The 16,846-nt window shown below is 43.1% G+C and overlaps 8 protein-coding genes across 8 annotated transcripts; 3 read left to right on the top strand and 5 right to left on the bottom strand.

The window, feature by feature from the left end:
- Positions 1 to 2,003: 2,003 nt before the first annotated feature.
- On the top strand, positions 2,004 to 3,545 carry CYBJADRAFT_160876 (uncharacterized protein; the record flags this gene model as incomplete). The annotated part of the gene is made up of 1 exon (XM_020213566.1): positions 2,004 to 3,545. One exon carries the CDS (start codon positions 2,004 to 2,006, stop codon positions 3,543 to 3,545), a length of 1,542 nt encoding a protein of 513 aa, XP_020072495.1.
- Positions 3,546 to 3,846: 301 nt separating this feature from the next.
- CYBJADRAFT_188575 (uncharacterized protein) lies at positions 3,847 to 5,223 on the bottom strand (the record flags this gene model as incomplete). The annotated part of the gene is made up of 1 exon (XM_020217309.1): positions 3,847 to 5,223. One exon carries the CDS (start codon positions 5,221 to 5,223, stop codon positions 3,880 to 3,882), a length of 1,344 nt encoding a protein of 447 aa, XP_020072496.1. The 3' UTR covers positions 3,847 to 3,879.
- A 1,138-nt stretch (positions 5,224 to 6,361) lies between these two features.
- On the top strand, positions 6,362 to 7,956 carry CYBJADRAFT_166191 (bZIP transcription factor). The gene has a single exon (XM_020214394.1). The coding sequence runs from the start codon at positions 6,859 to 6,861 to the stop codon at positions 7,729 to 7,731; it is 873 nt and encodes a 290-aa protein (XP_020072497.1). The 5' UTR covers positions 6,362 to 6,858; the 3' UTR covers positions 7,732 to 7,956.
- Positions 7,843 to 10,336, bottom strand: SPC97 (gamma-tubulin-complex subunit SPC97). The gene is made up of 2 exons (XM_020217726.1): positions 10,290 to 10,336; positions 7,843 to 10,228 (listed from the first exon to the last, which is right to left on the bottom strand). Exons 1-2 carry the CDS (start codon positions 10,302 to 10,304, stop codon positions 7,955 to 7,957), a joined length of 2,289 nt encoding a protein of 762 aa, XP_020072498.1. The 5' UTR covers positions 10,305 to 10,336; the 3' UTR covers positions 7,843 to 7,954.
- Positions 10,337 to 10,528: 192 nt separating this feature from the next.
- PUP2 (proteasome core particle subunit alpha 5) lies at positions 10,529 to 11,677 on the top strand. Its single transcript, XM_020217310.1, has 2 exons — positions 10,529 to 10,668; positions 10,741 to 11,677. The coding sequence occupies exons 1-2, from the start codon at positions 10,573 to 10,575 to the stop codon at positions 11,407 to 11,409; spliced, it is 765 nt and encodes a 254-aa protein (XP_020072499.1). The 5' UTR covers positions 10,529 to 10,572; the 3' UTR covers positions 11,410 to 11,677.
- Positions 11,528 to 12,917, bottom strand: GCN5 (histone acetyltransferase GCN5; the record flags this gene model as incomplete). The annotated part of the gene is made up of 1 exon (XM_020213280.1): positions 11,528 to 12,917. The coding sequence occupies exon 1, from the start codon at positions 12,887 to 12,889 to the stop codon at positions 11,528 to 11,530; it is 1,362 nt and encodes a 453-aa protein (XP_020072500.1). The 5' UTR covers positions 12,890 to 12,917.
- A 111-nt stretch (positions 12,918 to 13,028) lies between these two features.
- ATG7 (Atg7p) lies at positions 13,029 to 15,044 on the bottom strand. The gene is made up of 2 exons (XM_020213134.1): positions 14,797 to 15,044; positions 13,029 to 14,739 (listed from the first exon to the last, which is right to left on the bottom strand). The coding sequence occupies exons 1-2, from the start codon at positions 15,003 to 15,005 to the stop codon at positions 13,077 to 13,079; spliced, it is 1,872 nt and encodes a 623-aa protein (XP_020072501.1). The 5' UTR covers positions 15,006 to 15,044; the 3' UTR covers positions 13,029 to 13,076.
- A 231-nt stretch (positions 15,045 to 15,275) lies between these two features.
- NMD3 (ribosome-binding protein NMD3) lies at positions 15,276 to 16,793 on the bottom strand (the record flags this gene model as incomplete). Its single annotated transcript, XM_020216804.1, has 1 exon — positions 15,276 to 16,793. One exon carries the CDS (start codon positions 16,791 to 16,793, stop codon positions 15,276 to 15,278), a length of 1,518 nt encoding a protein of 505 aa, XP_020072502.1.
- Positions 16,794 to 16,846: the final 53 nt, after the last annotated feature.

Below are 16,846 nucleotides of genomic sequence, written 5' to 3' on the forward strand. Positions count from 1 at the left end.
GTCAAGCAGAAAGCAAGCAAAGTTTAACTCAAGACTTTTCTGTTAACCCACAGCCGTGAGGTTGGATTACGAGGAGTTCCTTGGAAGCATGAAGATGTTGAGACTTACATCACTCATGTCGGACGTCGCTGAGTCAGTGACAGTCATAACTTGCAAATACGAAGTTCAGACCAAAATTTTATTTAGCCAGGGGTCTAAGATAGTAAAACTTTATAGTTCAAAGGGCAATATTGTGACACTGTACCACCGATAAACAATTCGTATGTATGTACAGGCTTTGTTTGAGGCTTATACACACCCAGATCAGCTGCACAGCCAACTTCTATCCTTTGAAAGTGTATACAATGAAACATCGAGTGATACTGAAGGTCAGAACTTGATTGCTTTTACGAATGACTTCCAAAGAACGCTTGTTTTCCATGGAAAAACTTCGGTGTGTTTTCATCTTGAACACCTAAAAAGTTGTACACCGGACGTACCTAACAACCTTGACCGATAATCTCAAGTAGGAAGTTATTATATATGTATGTGCGTTGATTGGGACCTCGAATAACCCCAAGCTGGTGTACTGATTCAGCTCGAATATACATCTCCTACAAGTGCATTTGATTGAACCAATGTGTGTTGATAATCATTACTTGTAGGACACCGGAAGATGCAAACACTCAAACACACCTACCCTCCAGAGTCCTGCTTCTTCTAGAACAGTCAATTGATTCTTGTACACGGACACAATGGTTCATATCTCCATACTGGCCCTTGTACTCATAGTACAGGAATGTACATCACTGTGGCATTTGGGCAGCTGGCTGCCTGGGGTTTGGGCACATTCAGACACGCCTGTGCATCATCAAGCCTGTAAACAAACACAACTCAAAGTCGTGTCGCGCAGTTTGTTTGTGTGTTCTCTGGATTTTAGTTTCCCAATGCGGTAAAGAGATCGGCAGCATCTACGTTGGTTTCAGCGGCGATCATGCATGACTACAGGCTTTTGTAAGGTGTAACTACAGCACCAGCAGGGAATAGCTTACATTGGTATGAAGTATGTGACTACTGCTAAACGCCCAGTGCACGAACATGCCTGTGAGAGCCTGTGTGTACATGTTACAACGTCCAACTCTCTAATCATGCCTACTTTGCTCAGACATGGACAACAACAAAAAGTTGATAACCTCTCAAGCCTGGTGAGGATTTCATGCTATATATAAGATCGCCTGTCTATAACCCCCCTGCCTGCTTTTTTGTTGTTTATTTTCTGTTCCCCTTAACGAGGTAATCAACCCAATATTCATATCCATTAACACGTTATCAACAGACAAGAACGTGTGGGTAAGAAAACAGTTGAAGTATACAACAAACAAAAGTTCGTGTCGTATTAGAGTTTCCAACACAGACGGTGGACTCGAACCTTTGAAGCAGACGCGCACTTTGGACCGGCGTGCTCGAAAATTGAGGGAGTTTTGAAAAAAAGCAGTTTGTTTCCCTAGCAACCACAACCGCCCCGGTACATTCCCATACATTCCTGTACATTCTCGTACATTCCCCTAAAAGCTGGTACTCTCGAAAAACACACAAACAAACGGAATTCAAAACAGACATCTGACCATAATCTGGCAAAGGCGAAAAAATCATAAACAAACATCAACAGTTTCACCATCCTTTCCATTCCTCATCATTCATTCGTTCGTGCTTGCTAGATCACGCTGAACCAATCATAGGTTAATAGGGTTAAGCTTGAAGGTTTTTTTTCTGAAGGAAGACGCACGATCTGTTAAACTTTAAAGCAAATATTCTCGAGTTTTCCCCTTCCACTGTGTGTCTCCCCCTTCATATATTTTACAGTTTGTGCGTGCACCCAAAGGTTACCACAAAGAAAAGATAAAGTGTGGATATATTTTCACCACTTTTGATACTCTTTCAAGCTATTGGCACCTCATTCCAGGTTATAAGGAGACGGCGGCATCCAGCACACTTCTCACACAAGAACGCATAGAAAAACAGTCATGGTCAAGCCAGCATCCAGAAAGTTGAAGATTTCTGGGCCAATTATAATAGCCGACGGGGACCGCTACGCGGACGCTGGAGCATCTTCGCGTTCATCTCCTACACAGATAGTACCACGGTCAACTCCAGACAACTCCGTGATTGTGATTGCCAAGTTCAACTTCAAAGCTGAGAATAAGCATGAGATATCCATTGGCATTGGGGAGGCGTTCAAACTCGTCCAGCGGAAGGGAAACGGGTGGATTCTTGTAAAGCCAATAGGAAGGCTTGGAGAATGTGGGCTTATACCGGCCAGTTACGTCCGCATAGTGAAGATAGACAAGTCCCATCATCCTCAGACAGACGAAGAATGGCTATCACAGCCTGAGACACACTGTGCGCACAAGACAACCCTCGATGGTAAGAATAAGAGCACCTCCATGGCATCTGAAATATCCGCCATCTCTGACTCTGGTGAAGATTTCACTTACCAATCATCCATATCGTCGGTGTCTTCCACGTCTCAAAAGAACTCTGCTACTACGTCACCAAAGAACTCAATGGCTGCTAACACCTTGGCAACACCAATCCCACTTTCTGGCCTCGTGAAGAACGCAGACACGTGCAATGGCAGGTACTGGTACCGTGTTGATGTTTCGATGAGTAACGGGAAGACGAGACACTTGTGCAGATATTACCAAGATTTCTACAAATTGCACTGTGCATTGGTTGATCAACTGGTTCGCTCGAACCCTGATCAGGACATTAACGAGCTTGTAACCAAACTACCTACGCTCCCTGATCCAATTGCAAGACCAGATCTTCAAACATTGCAGAGTATACTGTTGCAAAGATGCCAGTGTTTGAACGTCTACATATTTAGAGTGATTCAAAACAGACTCTCATTGAACTACGGGAACATAGTCAACGAGTGGGTCGAATTACAAACTGGTGACCTCGAACTGAGTGACGACTTACAGATATCGAACAAAGAAATACAGGAGATGTTGAGTCCAATGACAACACAAAACACAACAGGGAAACAGAGACCTGTGCTCTCGGTGAAGACCTCAGTCACACCGCCACTACCAATGCTAAATCAGCATATGTACCGCTCATCATCTGTTAGCTCTGCAAGCTCTACAAGTTCTCCATCTGTCTGGACATCTCCACCGTTGCAGTCCAATCCATCGTTTAGCCACTCTACGCCCACCATCCTAGAAGGAGAAGCAACAGAGTTCAATGACTGGTTAACTTCCCCTATTCAACCTCTTCTGGTACCGAGAAGAGATTCTTCAAGCCTACCGACAGGAAGGGAGGCGAAGGCAAAGGTGTTTTACAATAACGACATTTTTGCACTTAGATTTAAACCTGGGTGCCGACTAGACGAAGTTAAAGGGAGTATCGCAAGAAGGCTTGAATGTGATGTTGATGCATTGGTGCTAAGGTACAAGATCCATCAACACGAGAATTTCATTCCTCTGGATACCGACGGTGAACTGAACATGGCAATGGAGTACGAAAAGTTTAACGTTGACGTTCAATTACTCAGAATGCATTGACGACATCTTGGATATGATCAGCTTTTGTTCCCTTTTTTAGGGTGTGATGAGGAGTTTTTTTGTTTGTTTGTTTTGAAGCTTGGATCTTCTGCGTTGGCTTGTTTGTTTTATTTTGTTTTAACTTGTCTATCTAATAAACATTTAGGAATATTCAACAAGGTCAAGCGTAAGGAAACGTGTATTTACATTTACACTACATGTAGTGATCTGCGCATTGGGCATCGCAGTGTACATAGGTGTACATCACGGACAGGAAGGAGTCATCAACCCGAAACGCGATGCTACACAAGCGTTCACGGGCCACGACACATCATTTTATTCATATAGGGGCGACTCATAGGTACCCTGCTCGTAGGAATTCATTGAAGCTCATGGTTGATTGATCATCCCTCTGGTGACAACTGGAGGACTCGTGGTCACAGTTTACAGTATCGTGATGGCCATTTTCGCTATATCCATCTAGCTCGGATACATTATCTCTCAGCGTTGTCAGTGAAAGTGGTTTAGGTAAGGATGAACCTGCTCCTTTCCATAACGGTTGATTTAATGAATCACCGTTAGAAGCGTGGCGTATCTTGACAGATTTCAACTCATTTGGTTCTTCTGCAGTGTCTGTTTGAGTTGTTTCCTCCTGTGAACTGTTAACACCAACCACATCATGGAATAAACAGTGCTCTGAACCATTGGCTTGACTTTTCAAACGCTTTTCCGTCATTCGCCATGGCTTTTCACAAACCAAGAAGATGACCGTGATTACAGTACAGCTCAGCGGAGCTGCAATCACGACGATGATATCCAAACCAAACGGTCGAGAAACACCATGGCGATTTGCAACATAGTTCCAGATTTGAGCAATGAGCGGAACTGTCCAGACAAGAAGGTAGCCCAACGGATACAGTGCCAGGGTATTCAGCTCTTTAATGATACTCCTTTGACGCTTTGCGTAATCTGGTACGGTGAGGTCCATCAGTTCCCGTTGTAATTCTCCTGGAAAGTCAACCTGCTCTCCAGTCTGTTGTGGACATCTGTTAAACACCTCATTTCTTTGCTTGTTAATTTTGTACAAGCTAAAGCTCATATAGATTGATATGGCCAAGTATGCCAATATGATAAGCACAGTGTTGAAGTATTTAAACCCGTAAACTATGACTATCCTCTTCCACGCAGGCTCAATTGGAAGATTGCACAAGCCTTGGTCTGTTGAATCTTGACCGTTGACAGAAGCCAAGCCTGGTAGACCAGCGCCCAGCAGAAATATAACAATGAGGATACAGTGTCTATATGAGTAAAGTCCACCGTCATAAACAATTTCTCTTTCCGGGGGATCATTATAACGTAAACCCTTTTTGAAGATGCTTCTTCTAAAGGTCAATATTAAGTACACGTTCTTGGAAAGGGCCCTGATTGATGGCACTTTAACAACATACCTCTTGATCGTTGAAGGATAAAAAATCACCAAAAGGAAATGGATAGCCAATACAGTTATCAGCAAATCAGAGAAGATTGAAATTGTAGAGAACAAGTATTGAAACACTCTGCAAAAGCCTCCTTCAACATTTGAGTATATGTGCAGGGTCTTTGTAGCCAGTATCACTGTTAACAGTGACCTAATGAAATCGCACAATATCAGCAAGAAGAAAACCCTTAGTCTGAACAGCACCCTTCTTAAATATGCCATTCTTAGCCAAAGAGTTATCCCAACAGCACCCACAACTATACTAAGGCACGAAACAGAGAGCTGACAGCTCTTAATTGTCAATATCTCTTGCCTCGTGTACTCCCTATGGGTTCTCTTGACGTGAATTGGAACCATCGACATGTCCTTGTACTATATGATAAAACGTTTCTATTAGGGCTGTGTGGTGTTGAAAGGCCAATCAGAGTGTAGCCTATGGTGTCATGAGGTACATTTGTGGGTATCCTAGACGACACCAACCAGTTTTTCTACTAGTGGAGGGGGGTTTAAACTCATAATTAGAGCTTGGTTATTGCTTAGTCGTTTTTATGAAACTATAGACTCAAAAGCCAGTTTATGAGATGGATAATTTCATCTACCACGCTCACCAAAACAAAATAAAGCAACAGTGATCTGCACTGATGAATACAAAATGTGTCAAATAAGCTCAAGGTCCTTTGACACCACCGGGGGTTTCCCTCCCCGAAGTGAAGGGCTTTAACGTGATCACGATCCAGCTTATTGTCTGGGATCATGGCCAGTGCTGGCTGTGATCGTTGATCCATTCGCCGTGTGGCTCTATCTCAACCAGCTGGTCATCACCAGTCCATGACCATAGTCAGAACCTCACCGCGGTTACGAACGCCCCACGTAGAGCGTGGTCTCCAGTCTGGGAAATCTTTCTGACAACCTTTTGCATGCAAACACAACTCTAAAAAGCCCTGGGCCAAATAAGGCAACATTGCTATCGTGTATCACAGTTACTAGGAGCTTCACCATTAACCACCGAACCAGCACATATGGAGTAGTGCCCAAGGAAAATAAGGTTATCGGGAAGCAGAGTCAAAGGAGCTATATGTGTAATCCCCACCAGTTGCACAGAAAGTGGGACCAATTCTGGATCCAGAATCGTGGGGCCAACTCTGTGGGAAAATTACTACATGCAGAGGAGCAGCCACCCGCGTTACCCTACTGCAGAGTGCTCTAAAGTTGGACGCGGAAAGGAACAGGCGGTAACGGGTGGCGCCAGTCTACTGGTCACACAGGTCACAGGCTCAGTCTGGCTAATCTCTACGATCACTGGCATACACCTGCTCTGGTGACTAAAGCCAAAAAAAGGAGCACACCATTTCCCAACAGACAGTAAAAACTACACAAAGGCACACACACACGCCAGCAGCTCTAGAGGTGGCCAGTTTTTTAAGTTACACTGTAATCCGAACTGCACAGCATCCAAGTATTCAGGGTCTTTGCCACCACTCACACTGGACAGGAAATCAAAGAAATAATACACACAAAAAATATTCTTGTGAAAGCTGTGGTGACTTAGTTTCGTTCGCAAATCAGCCACTCGGTTTCTTTCACAGTTCCAGTGCTGTCACACTCAATTTCGCAACGAAGTCAATCCATCGTGAAAACTTCCGTCAGGGAGATTCCTTTTCTGTTTAAATAAAAGTCAAAGGCTTGGGGACACTTCTCTGTATAACGTGGAGAACCGTGCTGTTGAAATACGTACTCAAGAGGGATAAAGATCTCGTTCTTGATAACTACACACATCTCTGGCTGAACACTAATCTGCTCGTTAATAGCTGGCTTTGAAACCTGAGGCAGCAAATCGCAAAAAGTCATACCTAGGCCATGAGCTATACATACGGCGACGGACACTTCAACAGAGGTGCTACACATGATATTGGGACGCCCGGATGGGCACAAACAACCGGCTCGTTCTCTCAGGAGGACCACAGTGATTATCTACAACCTTCGGGACCAAGTCTAACGTCGCATAATTTGTTGTTGAACGTGACAAAAGAGGAGTGTGATTTGTTGGATCCACAGCGTTCTCTACAGCACGAGTTACTCATGAATGGAATTCAAGTTGTAAAGACTGAAGGCGACGTTATGGCACCCAGTTTTGCGATGAGTACGGGGTCTGACAAGTCAAGCCCATCGATAAAGTTGGGTAATGACGATAGCTACGGGAACAACAACATATATTCGGGTTCTGAGCAAGATCTGGCGGCAAAGAGGAAAGCACAGAATAGAGCAGCCCAGAGGGCGTTCAGAGAACGTAAAGAGATGAAACTGAAAGAACTCGAAGATAAGTTGACCAAATCGGAGACTGACAATGCAGAACTACAAAAGCAACTGGAGAAGTTACAGAAGCAGAACATTGTAATATCCACGGAGAACAAATTATTACAGAAGTCTGGAGGCAGTGCTGTATTGTCAACGGTGGATCCTTCAACCTCTTCGTTCTCATTTCCTAGTGAAGAGCCACTGCTAGGAAAGTATTACAAATCTGAGAAACAACTACAAAACCCTCAAATACCTTATGAATCTAAGAGATTGACAATTCCTGAAACTTGGGAATATCTCATGGAAAAAGACGACCCAAGAATAAACATCGAAGACGTTCTAGAAAGGGTAAAGGGACTTGAAGTTTGTCATAGACATGGACCTGCTTATCCTCTTAGTCTCATTGATGACATCATTAGGGAATACTTGGTATAGAAATAAGAGCCATATACGAGGCTGACAAGAATTTACAACGAGGATTCTGCTTTTGATTCGTTTGATTAAACTGGAATTTAGCACTACGAGGCGTTACGATACCATGGGTTGGGAAGGATGAGACTGGTGATATTTCAATCACTTTTTACGATAACAGTTTTATAATTATCATGCTTTTTTTTCTCTTGGGGTGTTTATCAGTAAAGGTCCATGTATTAGTGTATTAATTTGTAGCACTATTTTCTGGGAAGGCATTCTCTAACCTCGTTACTAGAATGATAAAATCTGTGGTTTCCAACTCTCCAAAGTATCTTAATCCTTCGACAAACCCACTCAAATGTTGTCCAAAACTTTCCAGGTAATCGTTCAGATAAGAATTTAGACGTTCCAATCTCCCCAAGTTCTTGTTATAGTCAAAATCTTGACCTTTTAGTCTGTCGTTATACTTTTCAAATAGATCGTAGTCCAAAAGAATCAAAACCTTTCTCAATGATAGAAGAAACGAACAATATGCATTGACAATTTGAATCAATTTGCTAAACATCTTGATCAACTTATCGGTTGTCAAAATGGAGCTCTTTAGAATACCGTTCAGATGCGATTGGAAGACAGCAACAAAGTCCTCAAAGTGTTCAATCTTATCAATCTCACAATCAAGGACTTTACCGTTTTGATCAATAATGTCATTCACAAGGAATGACATATATATTCTGATGAAATCCGTCATCCGATCGTGCAAGGATCTTGCTCTTTTAATCCATGTAGAGACTGGGGTACTGAATCGTTTGTACTTCCAAATTTTGTTCTTGTTAATTTCAGACCAAGTCTCAGTCAATTGCCTATCAGTATAATGAAGCACCATCAAATGCCTGAATATTAACTGGAATTGAATCACAGATGTTCTGGTAATGACCAAATTCAATGGGAATGGCAATATTACTTCCAGATTGAAATAGTTTATACCACAGAGAGTTTCGGAAGATCTATCGTCATTTGTAGGGTCCTTTTCAACGTCTAAAGTTTGTGAGATCAGATGCTTCAAAGATTCAAAATTGTTACTTTTAAGAGCCTGTTCAGCATCAATAGCTTCAACTCTTAAAATTTCGAGAAGGTAATCATAAACAGACTCCTTCTCTAACGTAACATTCACTAATTGTCCAACCAAACTTTTATCATCGTCAAATATAGAAGTGAAGTTCCTTTCGAGTCTTGAGATCGATACATGGTCGTACCGTCTTTTAAGCTCATGTGCGTTTGTGTGGATAAAATCCACCATCTTGGATGCATTGTCTAATAAGTAGTAATGTTGTAACGTCTTTAAAAAGCTTCTGAAGTTATAGCCTTTCATGAAAAGTTCAAGTATGTATCTGTTGGCAATGGAATACGTCTCGTCGATCACATAGTGCAAATTAGAGCTATCTAATGAGCTTAAAGTTATATCAGAGAATGAGTCCAACGTAACCCCACATTCCTTTAAGACATTTAGATATTTTCCTGTAAGGAGGACTTTTGTCCGTATTTCACTATCTTCAAATTGTTTGGGAAGTCCGTCTTTCTTTATGACATATTTGGAATCCCAGTACTGTTCAGAGTTTAAGCTACTCACTTTGAAATCACGAGCAAGATTGGTCACAATGAAGAATTCATCATGCATATCGTTCAACTCCCCCTTAGTGATCCAGTCGTTGAGAATTTGAATATAACCGACACTGATGCTATTGGACAACTGTTTGAGGAATTCACTTGATTTGAGATCTCCAGATATTGTTTCAGTCTTCTCACTGATGATCTTGAGAACAAGACCGCCTTTGACACTGTGGTGATGCGATGAGTCAGCTAACAAGTCAACAGATCCAGTTTGTCGTAAGTCTTGCCGTATGTTATCAATGAAGTTATTGAAAGCTGACTCTTGGGTTTCTCTTCTTCTCAGTTCGTTCAGTTGGTATATGCTTTGTACAATGTCATAGAGATGTTGCATCTTATATGAGATATTTGCTTTGAGATCCTGCTCAAATTGCCTTAGTGTGAACGAACGGTTTGTCTTGAACTGCTGTTCCATTTGATCTAAAAAGTTGACATAGCTCTTCAAGAATTGTCGAACTTCCGACACTAGGGCATGTACAACCTGTCCATAAGATTCAGCCCCATACACCTCTGTAAAACAAACCAAGGACGAAAACATGCGTGACATTGAAACCATTCTCTTTGTCACGTCTTTCAAGCTAGTGTCCAAATGCTTGTTGATTCTGTAATCAGGCCCCATCATTCTCATCTGCTCCACGCTTGGATCGTACTTCTCAGAGAATCTAATGTAGCAGCCTTCAAGGCCCATAAGCACATACAATAAGTCCTTCACTATAAGCGACTCTTGAATACGAACATCACGGATATCACCCATTGGGAATGGCTTAACATTCAAGTGTTCACAACATAGCGGCTGGAAATTCACGAGTCTGCCACACGACAGCGTCTGCTCATCTGCAAACTGCACAATGTCCTACATCATACGAACGTGTTAGTTTTACCTCTGCTACCAAAACACATACATCATTACTCACGTCAAACACGTCCATTGGTAGTCTTCTTGCCGTCCGTGGGTTAGTTGGTTTGTTTACAATGGAAAAAAAATACACAAAACAATAAATAAGTAAACAAAAAAGTAAACAAACAAATCGCAGAGAGCCAGGGAAAATTCGCGAACGAACAACAGCCCCCGTTGACATCCAAACACCACGAGCCCAGTTGTGGGTATCCAAACTCGAAAGGTCGCCACTTGTGATGAGGAACAACAATGGTGGGAAGAGTTGAAGAACCAACAGTATACGGGATAGAAAGGGTACAATGTTTTTGACCAGATCGGAGTATGATCGTGGTGTTTCCACATTTTCACCAGAGGGACGTTTATTCCAAGTGGAATACTCCCTAGAGGCAATTAAAGTGAGTGTGTTTTACCGATGTTTATATGTCGAGCCTGGTATCGATAGCGTTCTTGGACTAACACAGTTTTAGCTTGGTTCCACTGCCATTGGTATTGCTACGTCTGAAGGTGTTGTTCTTGGTGTTGAGAAGAGGGTGACGTCTTCTCTGTTGGAGTCGTCATCCATTGAGAAGATCATCGAGATTGACTCCCACGTCGGTTGCGCCATGTCAGGGTTGACTGCGGATGCCAGATCCATGATTGACCATGCCAGAGTGAGTTCCGTTAATCACAGTCTATACTACGATGAGCCAATCGGAATTGAGAGCCTGACACAATCTGTCGCCGATTTGGCCTTGAGGTTTGGTGAGGGTGCATCCGGCGAGGAACGTTTAATGTCGAGACCATTTGGTGTTGCCTTGCTCGTTGCAGGTGTCGATAAGGAGAAGGGACCTCAGTTATACCACACAGAACCATCCGGGACATTCTATAGATATGAAGCTAAGGCGATTGGATCAGGTTCAGAAGGTGCCCAAGCAGAATTGCAAAATGAATATCACAGTTCGCTCACATTAAAAGAGGCAGAGGTTTTAATTCTCAAGATTCTGAAGCAGGTGATGGAAGAGAAGCTCGATGAAAATAACGTACAACTGAGCTCTGTCACAGAGGCTGATGGTTTCAAGATTTATCCAAACGAAGTTACCGCAGATATTATTAAAGTCTTGAAAGAACAAGAAACTGATGAACCAATGCAGGGTTAGTTGATTTTAGCTATTGGCTATAATGAACAACAATATCAATGACAAATAAGAAGAACGTTCTATTAAAAAGAAATAATTACATCGTCTTATAGTACAAACTGTGCTCTATCTAGAGACACTAATCAACTAAATGGGAATACTCTGGAACTTCCCTTACCTTTGCGTTGAAAAACTTCTCCAGCTTATTTGCATTCTTGTAATACGTTGTGCTCTCTCCGTTATAACTTCTACAGTTATTGAATACGAGTTTAGCATCGTATACGAATTCATCCATCGTCGAGTACTTGTCGGCTTCGAGTTTTTGTTCCATCGTACTCAAGTCCATAGGCTCTTTGATCACCTCATAATAATCAGGAACCTCTTCCCTACTAACAGGCTGAGCAAACGGCCACGAAGCCGGGTTGTTAACCATCTCTGTCAGTAGGTGTTGCATGTAAGCATGGTGTGGTGATCTTCTTGGTCTCTGTGCGAGTTCATCCATCTCCGGAGTCCACCCAGCTTCTTTTAAGCCGGGAATTTCCATAGGATCGACTGGCTTGATGTTCTTCAGATCTCTAAACTGCTTTATACCAGGTCTAATGACGTGTGATTTCGAAATTTCCCGTATCTTTCTCTGAATAGCAGCCTTTTGTAAAAGAAGAATCTTTGCACTGTCCAAGTACCGTATTCTCGGTAACATGGAACATTGCATCAGTGTTCCTCCTTCGTAATCCTTAATATAACCCATCCATATATGCTTATCAAGTGTAATCTCCTTGGAGAAACCTTGCTTCTTGAAATAACCAATGGCATAGTTATCTGCGTAGGTCAAAAAGTACTTTATTGGAGATGTAGCTCGAACGTAATCTTTCAAATGGTTCATAAGATGTGCACCATAACCTCTCACCTGTTCGGTAGAACTAATAGCACAGAAAACAATCTCAGCGAATCCTCTGCTATTGAAAGGTCTGTATGTGATACCACCAACCACCGTTAATGGCTTTCGCACAACAGCCATGGACAAATGGCTTCTGTCGTACACCAATCTTGCAATGTATTCCCGGGGCATCTTCGGTAGTTGTTTCTGGAAAATGTTCTTCAGACCAGTGAGAACCATAAGGTTCTCTTTGGAATTGTCGTTATTAACAACTCTGAACTCGATCTTTCCGTCACGCTCCTCCAATACAGAAGGTCTCTCTTTGAAAGTGTACTCTTGACCATCAAACTGGAATGTGGTAGTTCTTCTGCGCTCTTCTTCATCCTCGTCCTCGTCCTCATCGTGTTCTTCTTCTCCTTCATCATCACCCTTGTCCTGATCATCACCGTCCTTTTTACTTGTATCGCTGTCCTTATTGTTGTGACCTCCAGATTCGCTCCTGGCCTCGGTCTTCACTTCTACATCGCTATCGTTCTCGTTGTCCTTTGAGTCCATTTTTGCTCTTTTAGACAACGGCTGATCATCATCGTCGTGAGACCCCTCTCGCTTCTTATCATCGGTCATCGCCGTACACAGGAATGTAGCTATACCTTGTCGAAGGTTGTTTCTCTCCCATCCATCAACTTGGTGTGTTTACTTCTGTGTTGACGTTTTGGATCAACAAAAATATTCGGTAGGGGACACAGAGCTACAAAGCGACGGAGCACAGCACAGTCGATGTTAATGCTGCCATTGTTGTTATTGATACGTACTATATGAACCATTCATCATCACTCAAGTCAGTGGCCATTTCTAAGACAGCCTTCTCTGCCTGTTTTTGGACCTCTGCTAGTCCGCTTAGTTCTTCGATGTAGTTTGAGTCGTTGAGAGCACTAGAGACAAAGTCCCAGCCGAGATCTCTGTATGCGTCCAGCACCGGCTTGGAGCAAGCAGAGCAGAATTCGTAGGCTGGTGCATGTAACTTCATCGTCTGGAAGCTGCTGAGGAACCCGCGTAGCTGATGCGGCAACTCACCGAGGATCGTAGTGGCATCGGAACCGGCACGGTGCTTATCAGGGTGTTGTAAGATGGACACCAAGAGCTCAGCTCCAAGGGCTGCAGCCATTGGCGCAACACCAGGACGTGTGACAGTACACATCTGGTCCAGTGTTCTATCAGTGAGACTGTCCGTGGGGGCGACAACATCGTTACAAAAGTAGCATCCTAGACCCCCACAGACACCGTGTCTCATCACCAAGTAGGAGTCGAAGCCAAGGGCACAGTTGATGACAGTTTTCTCCTTCACATTTGCAATCACTGTAGGCAGCCATCTGGTTTCACGAGAATCCGTTAACAGAAAGATGGCATCGTGATCTTCGATGAGTTTATCCAAAGTCTCCATATCGGCTTTTTGCTTCTGCTCGTTAGTTACAGGATGGCCAGCCATTGGTATCTCTAGATCGATGCCCTTGGAGTTCACATTAGGAAATATTCTTTGGAGGGCAGTAGCAGCAGTGTCCGCTTTTGATTTTCCAACGTCTTCGAAGTTGAATAGAGGTTGACGGACTGGGTTGGAAAAGGACACTTTCCCGTTATCGACAAACGTGATCGTTCTTACTCCCCATCCCAATAGTGATCTGGCAACATAGCTTCCCAGGGTGCCGGACCCTAACAGTAAGACCTTGACGTTCTTGACAACTTCCAAGTCAATCTCTGGAGCCACTCTCCATTTCATCAGCTTCAAGTTGAGATCAACAGATTGTTCTGCAAGCTTCACAGGGTCAATGAGTGCAGAAAGATCAGCCAGTTTCGGGCCCAATTTACCTTGATTGGTACGTTCCCAGCCAGTTATCTTTGACGAACCTCCATTATCCTCGTGTTCCAATTCCAGCGTAAATGAGCTTCCAGAGATTCTGTAAATATCAACCGTCACTCTCTTGAATCCTCGAAGGGACAACAAGCTTAAAAAGTTCTGTAAGTGCTTTGATGGTTTGTTAGGGATCAAACACGAGTCAACGAAGCCCACGTGGATGCTTGTTGTGCTTTCCGGGAGAGAAATCAGCTGTTCCAACGCTTGGGCGGTTCCATCCTTGATGATGAAGTGCCCTCTTTGGGCATAGTCCGAGCTCTTTACCCAGTCTCTGACGGATTCTGAAACCTCTTGAATAACACTGGTGGACTTAACTATCCAGTGAGAAGATATGGAAGGAAATGCAAACCAATAAAAGAACTTGAACTTCTTCAAATCTGCGAAGCAAATGATTTCGAAGCTGCTTAGCAGAGATGGATCCTCAATGGCATCACCATTCTCCATGAGCTCTTGCAGGCGTGATCCGGCCTTCTTGAGGAATTGTGCCTTGTCTAGTCTTTTGAAATCCTCAATGGTGTTGAAGTTCGTTATATGGCCTGGAATCACAAGCACAGCGCCTTGTGAACTGTTATTGTCAGTTATCAATCTTTAAAACAGATTGAGATAACACCAAATCACTCACTATAAAGAGCCACAGCTCTCATCCCCGAAGCTCGAGTCTTCCACAGTAACAGCAGGATTCTCACCTTGTGGGGTGCTTGCAATATTGACAACTCCCGTTATCTTCTTTGCAGTTTCATCGAGTTTAAAGCTATCCAGTTTCAATTTGGATAACTTTTGAAAGAAGCTTGCATCAGCAAACGACTGAATAGGAGAGAATGTGAGGTCCATGGTGATAATTTTGCCGTCAATTTAGTATAAATATTGTTTACGCTCTATTTAATTCCATCTCTATGCGGTGATTTATACGTGTTTCATTTTTTGGCCGGGGGGGGGGGGGGGGCTCTCCTTGCGGGCAAAAACACACTCTACCGATATAAAACGATTAATATAGAGAAGCAATACAAATCAATGATATATTTAGGTGTAAACGTAGATAAAATAGACGAGAAATATCATTACTTTATATTACTATGTAAGTTCAAAATGAATAGATTGTGATTACTCCAAGGTCATGTCATCCAATTCGTCAAGGAGCTCATCGATATCAACAGCTGGTGCATCCTCATCCTCATCCTCATCCATTTCATCCTCGTTCTTGTAAGTGACGGCATTTGTATCCTTGTACAAATGAATTGCTCCTCTGAGCTCCTGATCTTCTTCCAATTCTTGTAAGAAGATTTCGTAGTCTCTCTCTGCACGTTCTTGTTCTTGTCTTGCAGCACGGGATTCCTCATTGGCAACGATGTCCGCATGCTCCTTGGCCATTCTCTTCAACTTCCAGTGTCTGCTCTTCTTACTCTTTCTAACGTAGTGCTTCTTGATGAGGACAACGTCTGGAACAGTGTTTGGGTCCAAGTCATCCCACAGCTCGGAGTTATAGTTGGAATTCACAGTGTAGTAACCCATGGCAGAATCACCAGGGTGTAAGATACCACCCAGATGGGATCTGACGTAGTATTCTTTGTCGTTGACACCCAAGTCTGAAGCACGGGCCACTGTGATGTCTGCCAAAACGTACTTACCTCTAACGAGTCCCGTTGGTTCGACATCCAACACGATGAATTCGATAAGCTGAGAAATATCAGAAAGGGAAGTGAACGGCTTCTTCCAAAAGACACTTGGGTTCAATTCACCAGATTTCAAAGTTGTAACATCCATGAATTGAACTGTGTTTGAAACTTTCGAACAGATGACAACACGGTTTAAACTTCCCAACGATTGCGCAATCTTCTTTGGAAGAATCACCAAATCATCCCTACAGATTGGGACAATCTCCACAGAGAAGGTGAACTTATAAGTACTTGAACCTGTGTGCGTATCCTGCGACACCAGTTCCTTAGAATCCTTTGACTTGATTGGTGCCACTGACGATAAGAAATCAATCATCTTGATGGCATGCGATCTATTGGCATAAAAGAAATCCAATCCATCCTTTGATTCTTGAATAGAAATAGTATCAACGTGAGCATTGTGTCTAAGAATAAGTTGTTCCAAATAGAGGAAAGTTCTCTTGTGTGAAACTTTCTGTCTAATCTGAACAGCAGCTCTCCATGTGTTGACGGTGTAGGATCTGGCACAGTCGGCACATTGCATGGCAATCACCACATATTCAACCTCAAAACTCTGCTGGATGATGGTGTTAGCCATAGCTTCACCTTGAACAGTAAGTTTGACCTTGATACGACGAGAATGTGGTTCAGTCCAGATAAACGACGCATCGATGAGCCTCACTTTGTTCAAACCTTTCAACCTTCTAAGACACAGCGCTAGCAGTTCACGGGACTCAAGCTCTGCCCTGATCCACTGACCTGGAGGTTGTAAGAATCTTTCACAGTTTCTGCAGAAGGAAACGTTGGCTTCACGAGGAATACCTTCTGTGATATCCACGGTGAGTTTAATACAGTCATAACACATCACTAAGCCGGTGGACCCATCCATCGGCACACCACAGTTACAACATAGCACTGTGGCAGCGTTCTGGTGGTCATGCGAATGGTCTAATGGCATATAAGACATCCTTTCAAGTATGAGCTGTGGTTCCAAGATGTGTGCTATACGTCTCGTGTATT

This window comes from Cyberlindnera jadinii, assembly GCF_001661405.1.
Source record: "Cyberlindnera jadinii NRRL Y-1542 unplaced genomic scaffold CYBJAscaffold_2, whole genome shotgun sequence".
NCBI classification, from domain to species: Eukaryota; Fungi; Ascomycota; class Saccharomycetes; order Phaffomycetales; family Wickerhamomycetaceae; genus Williopsis; species Williopsis jadinii.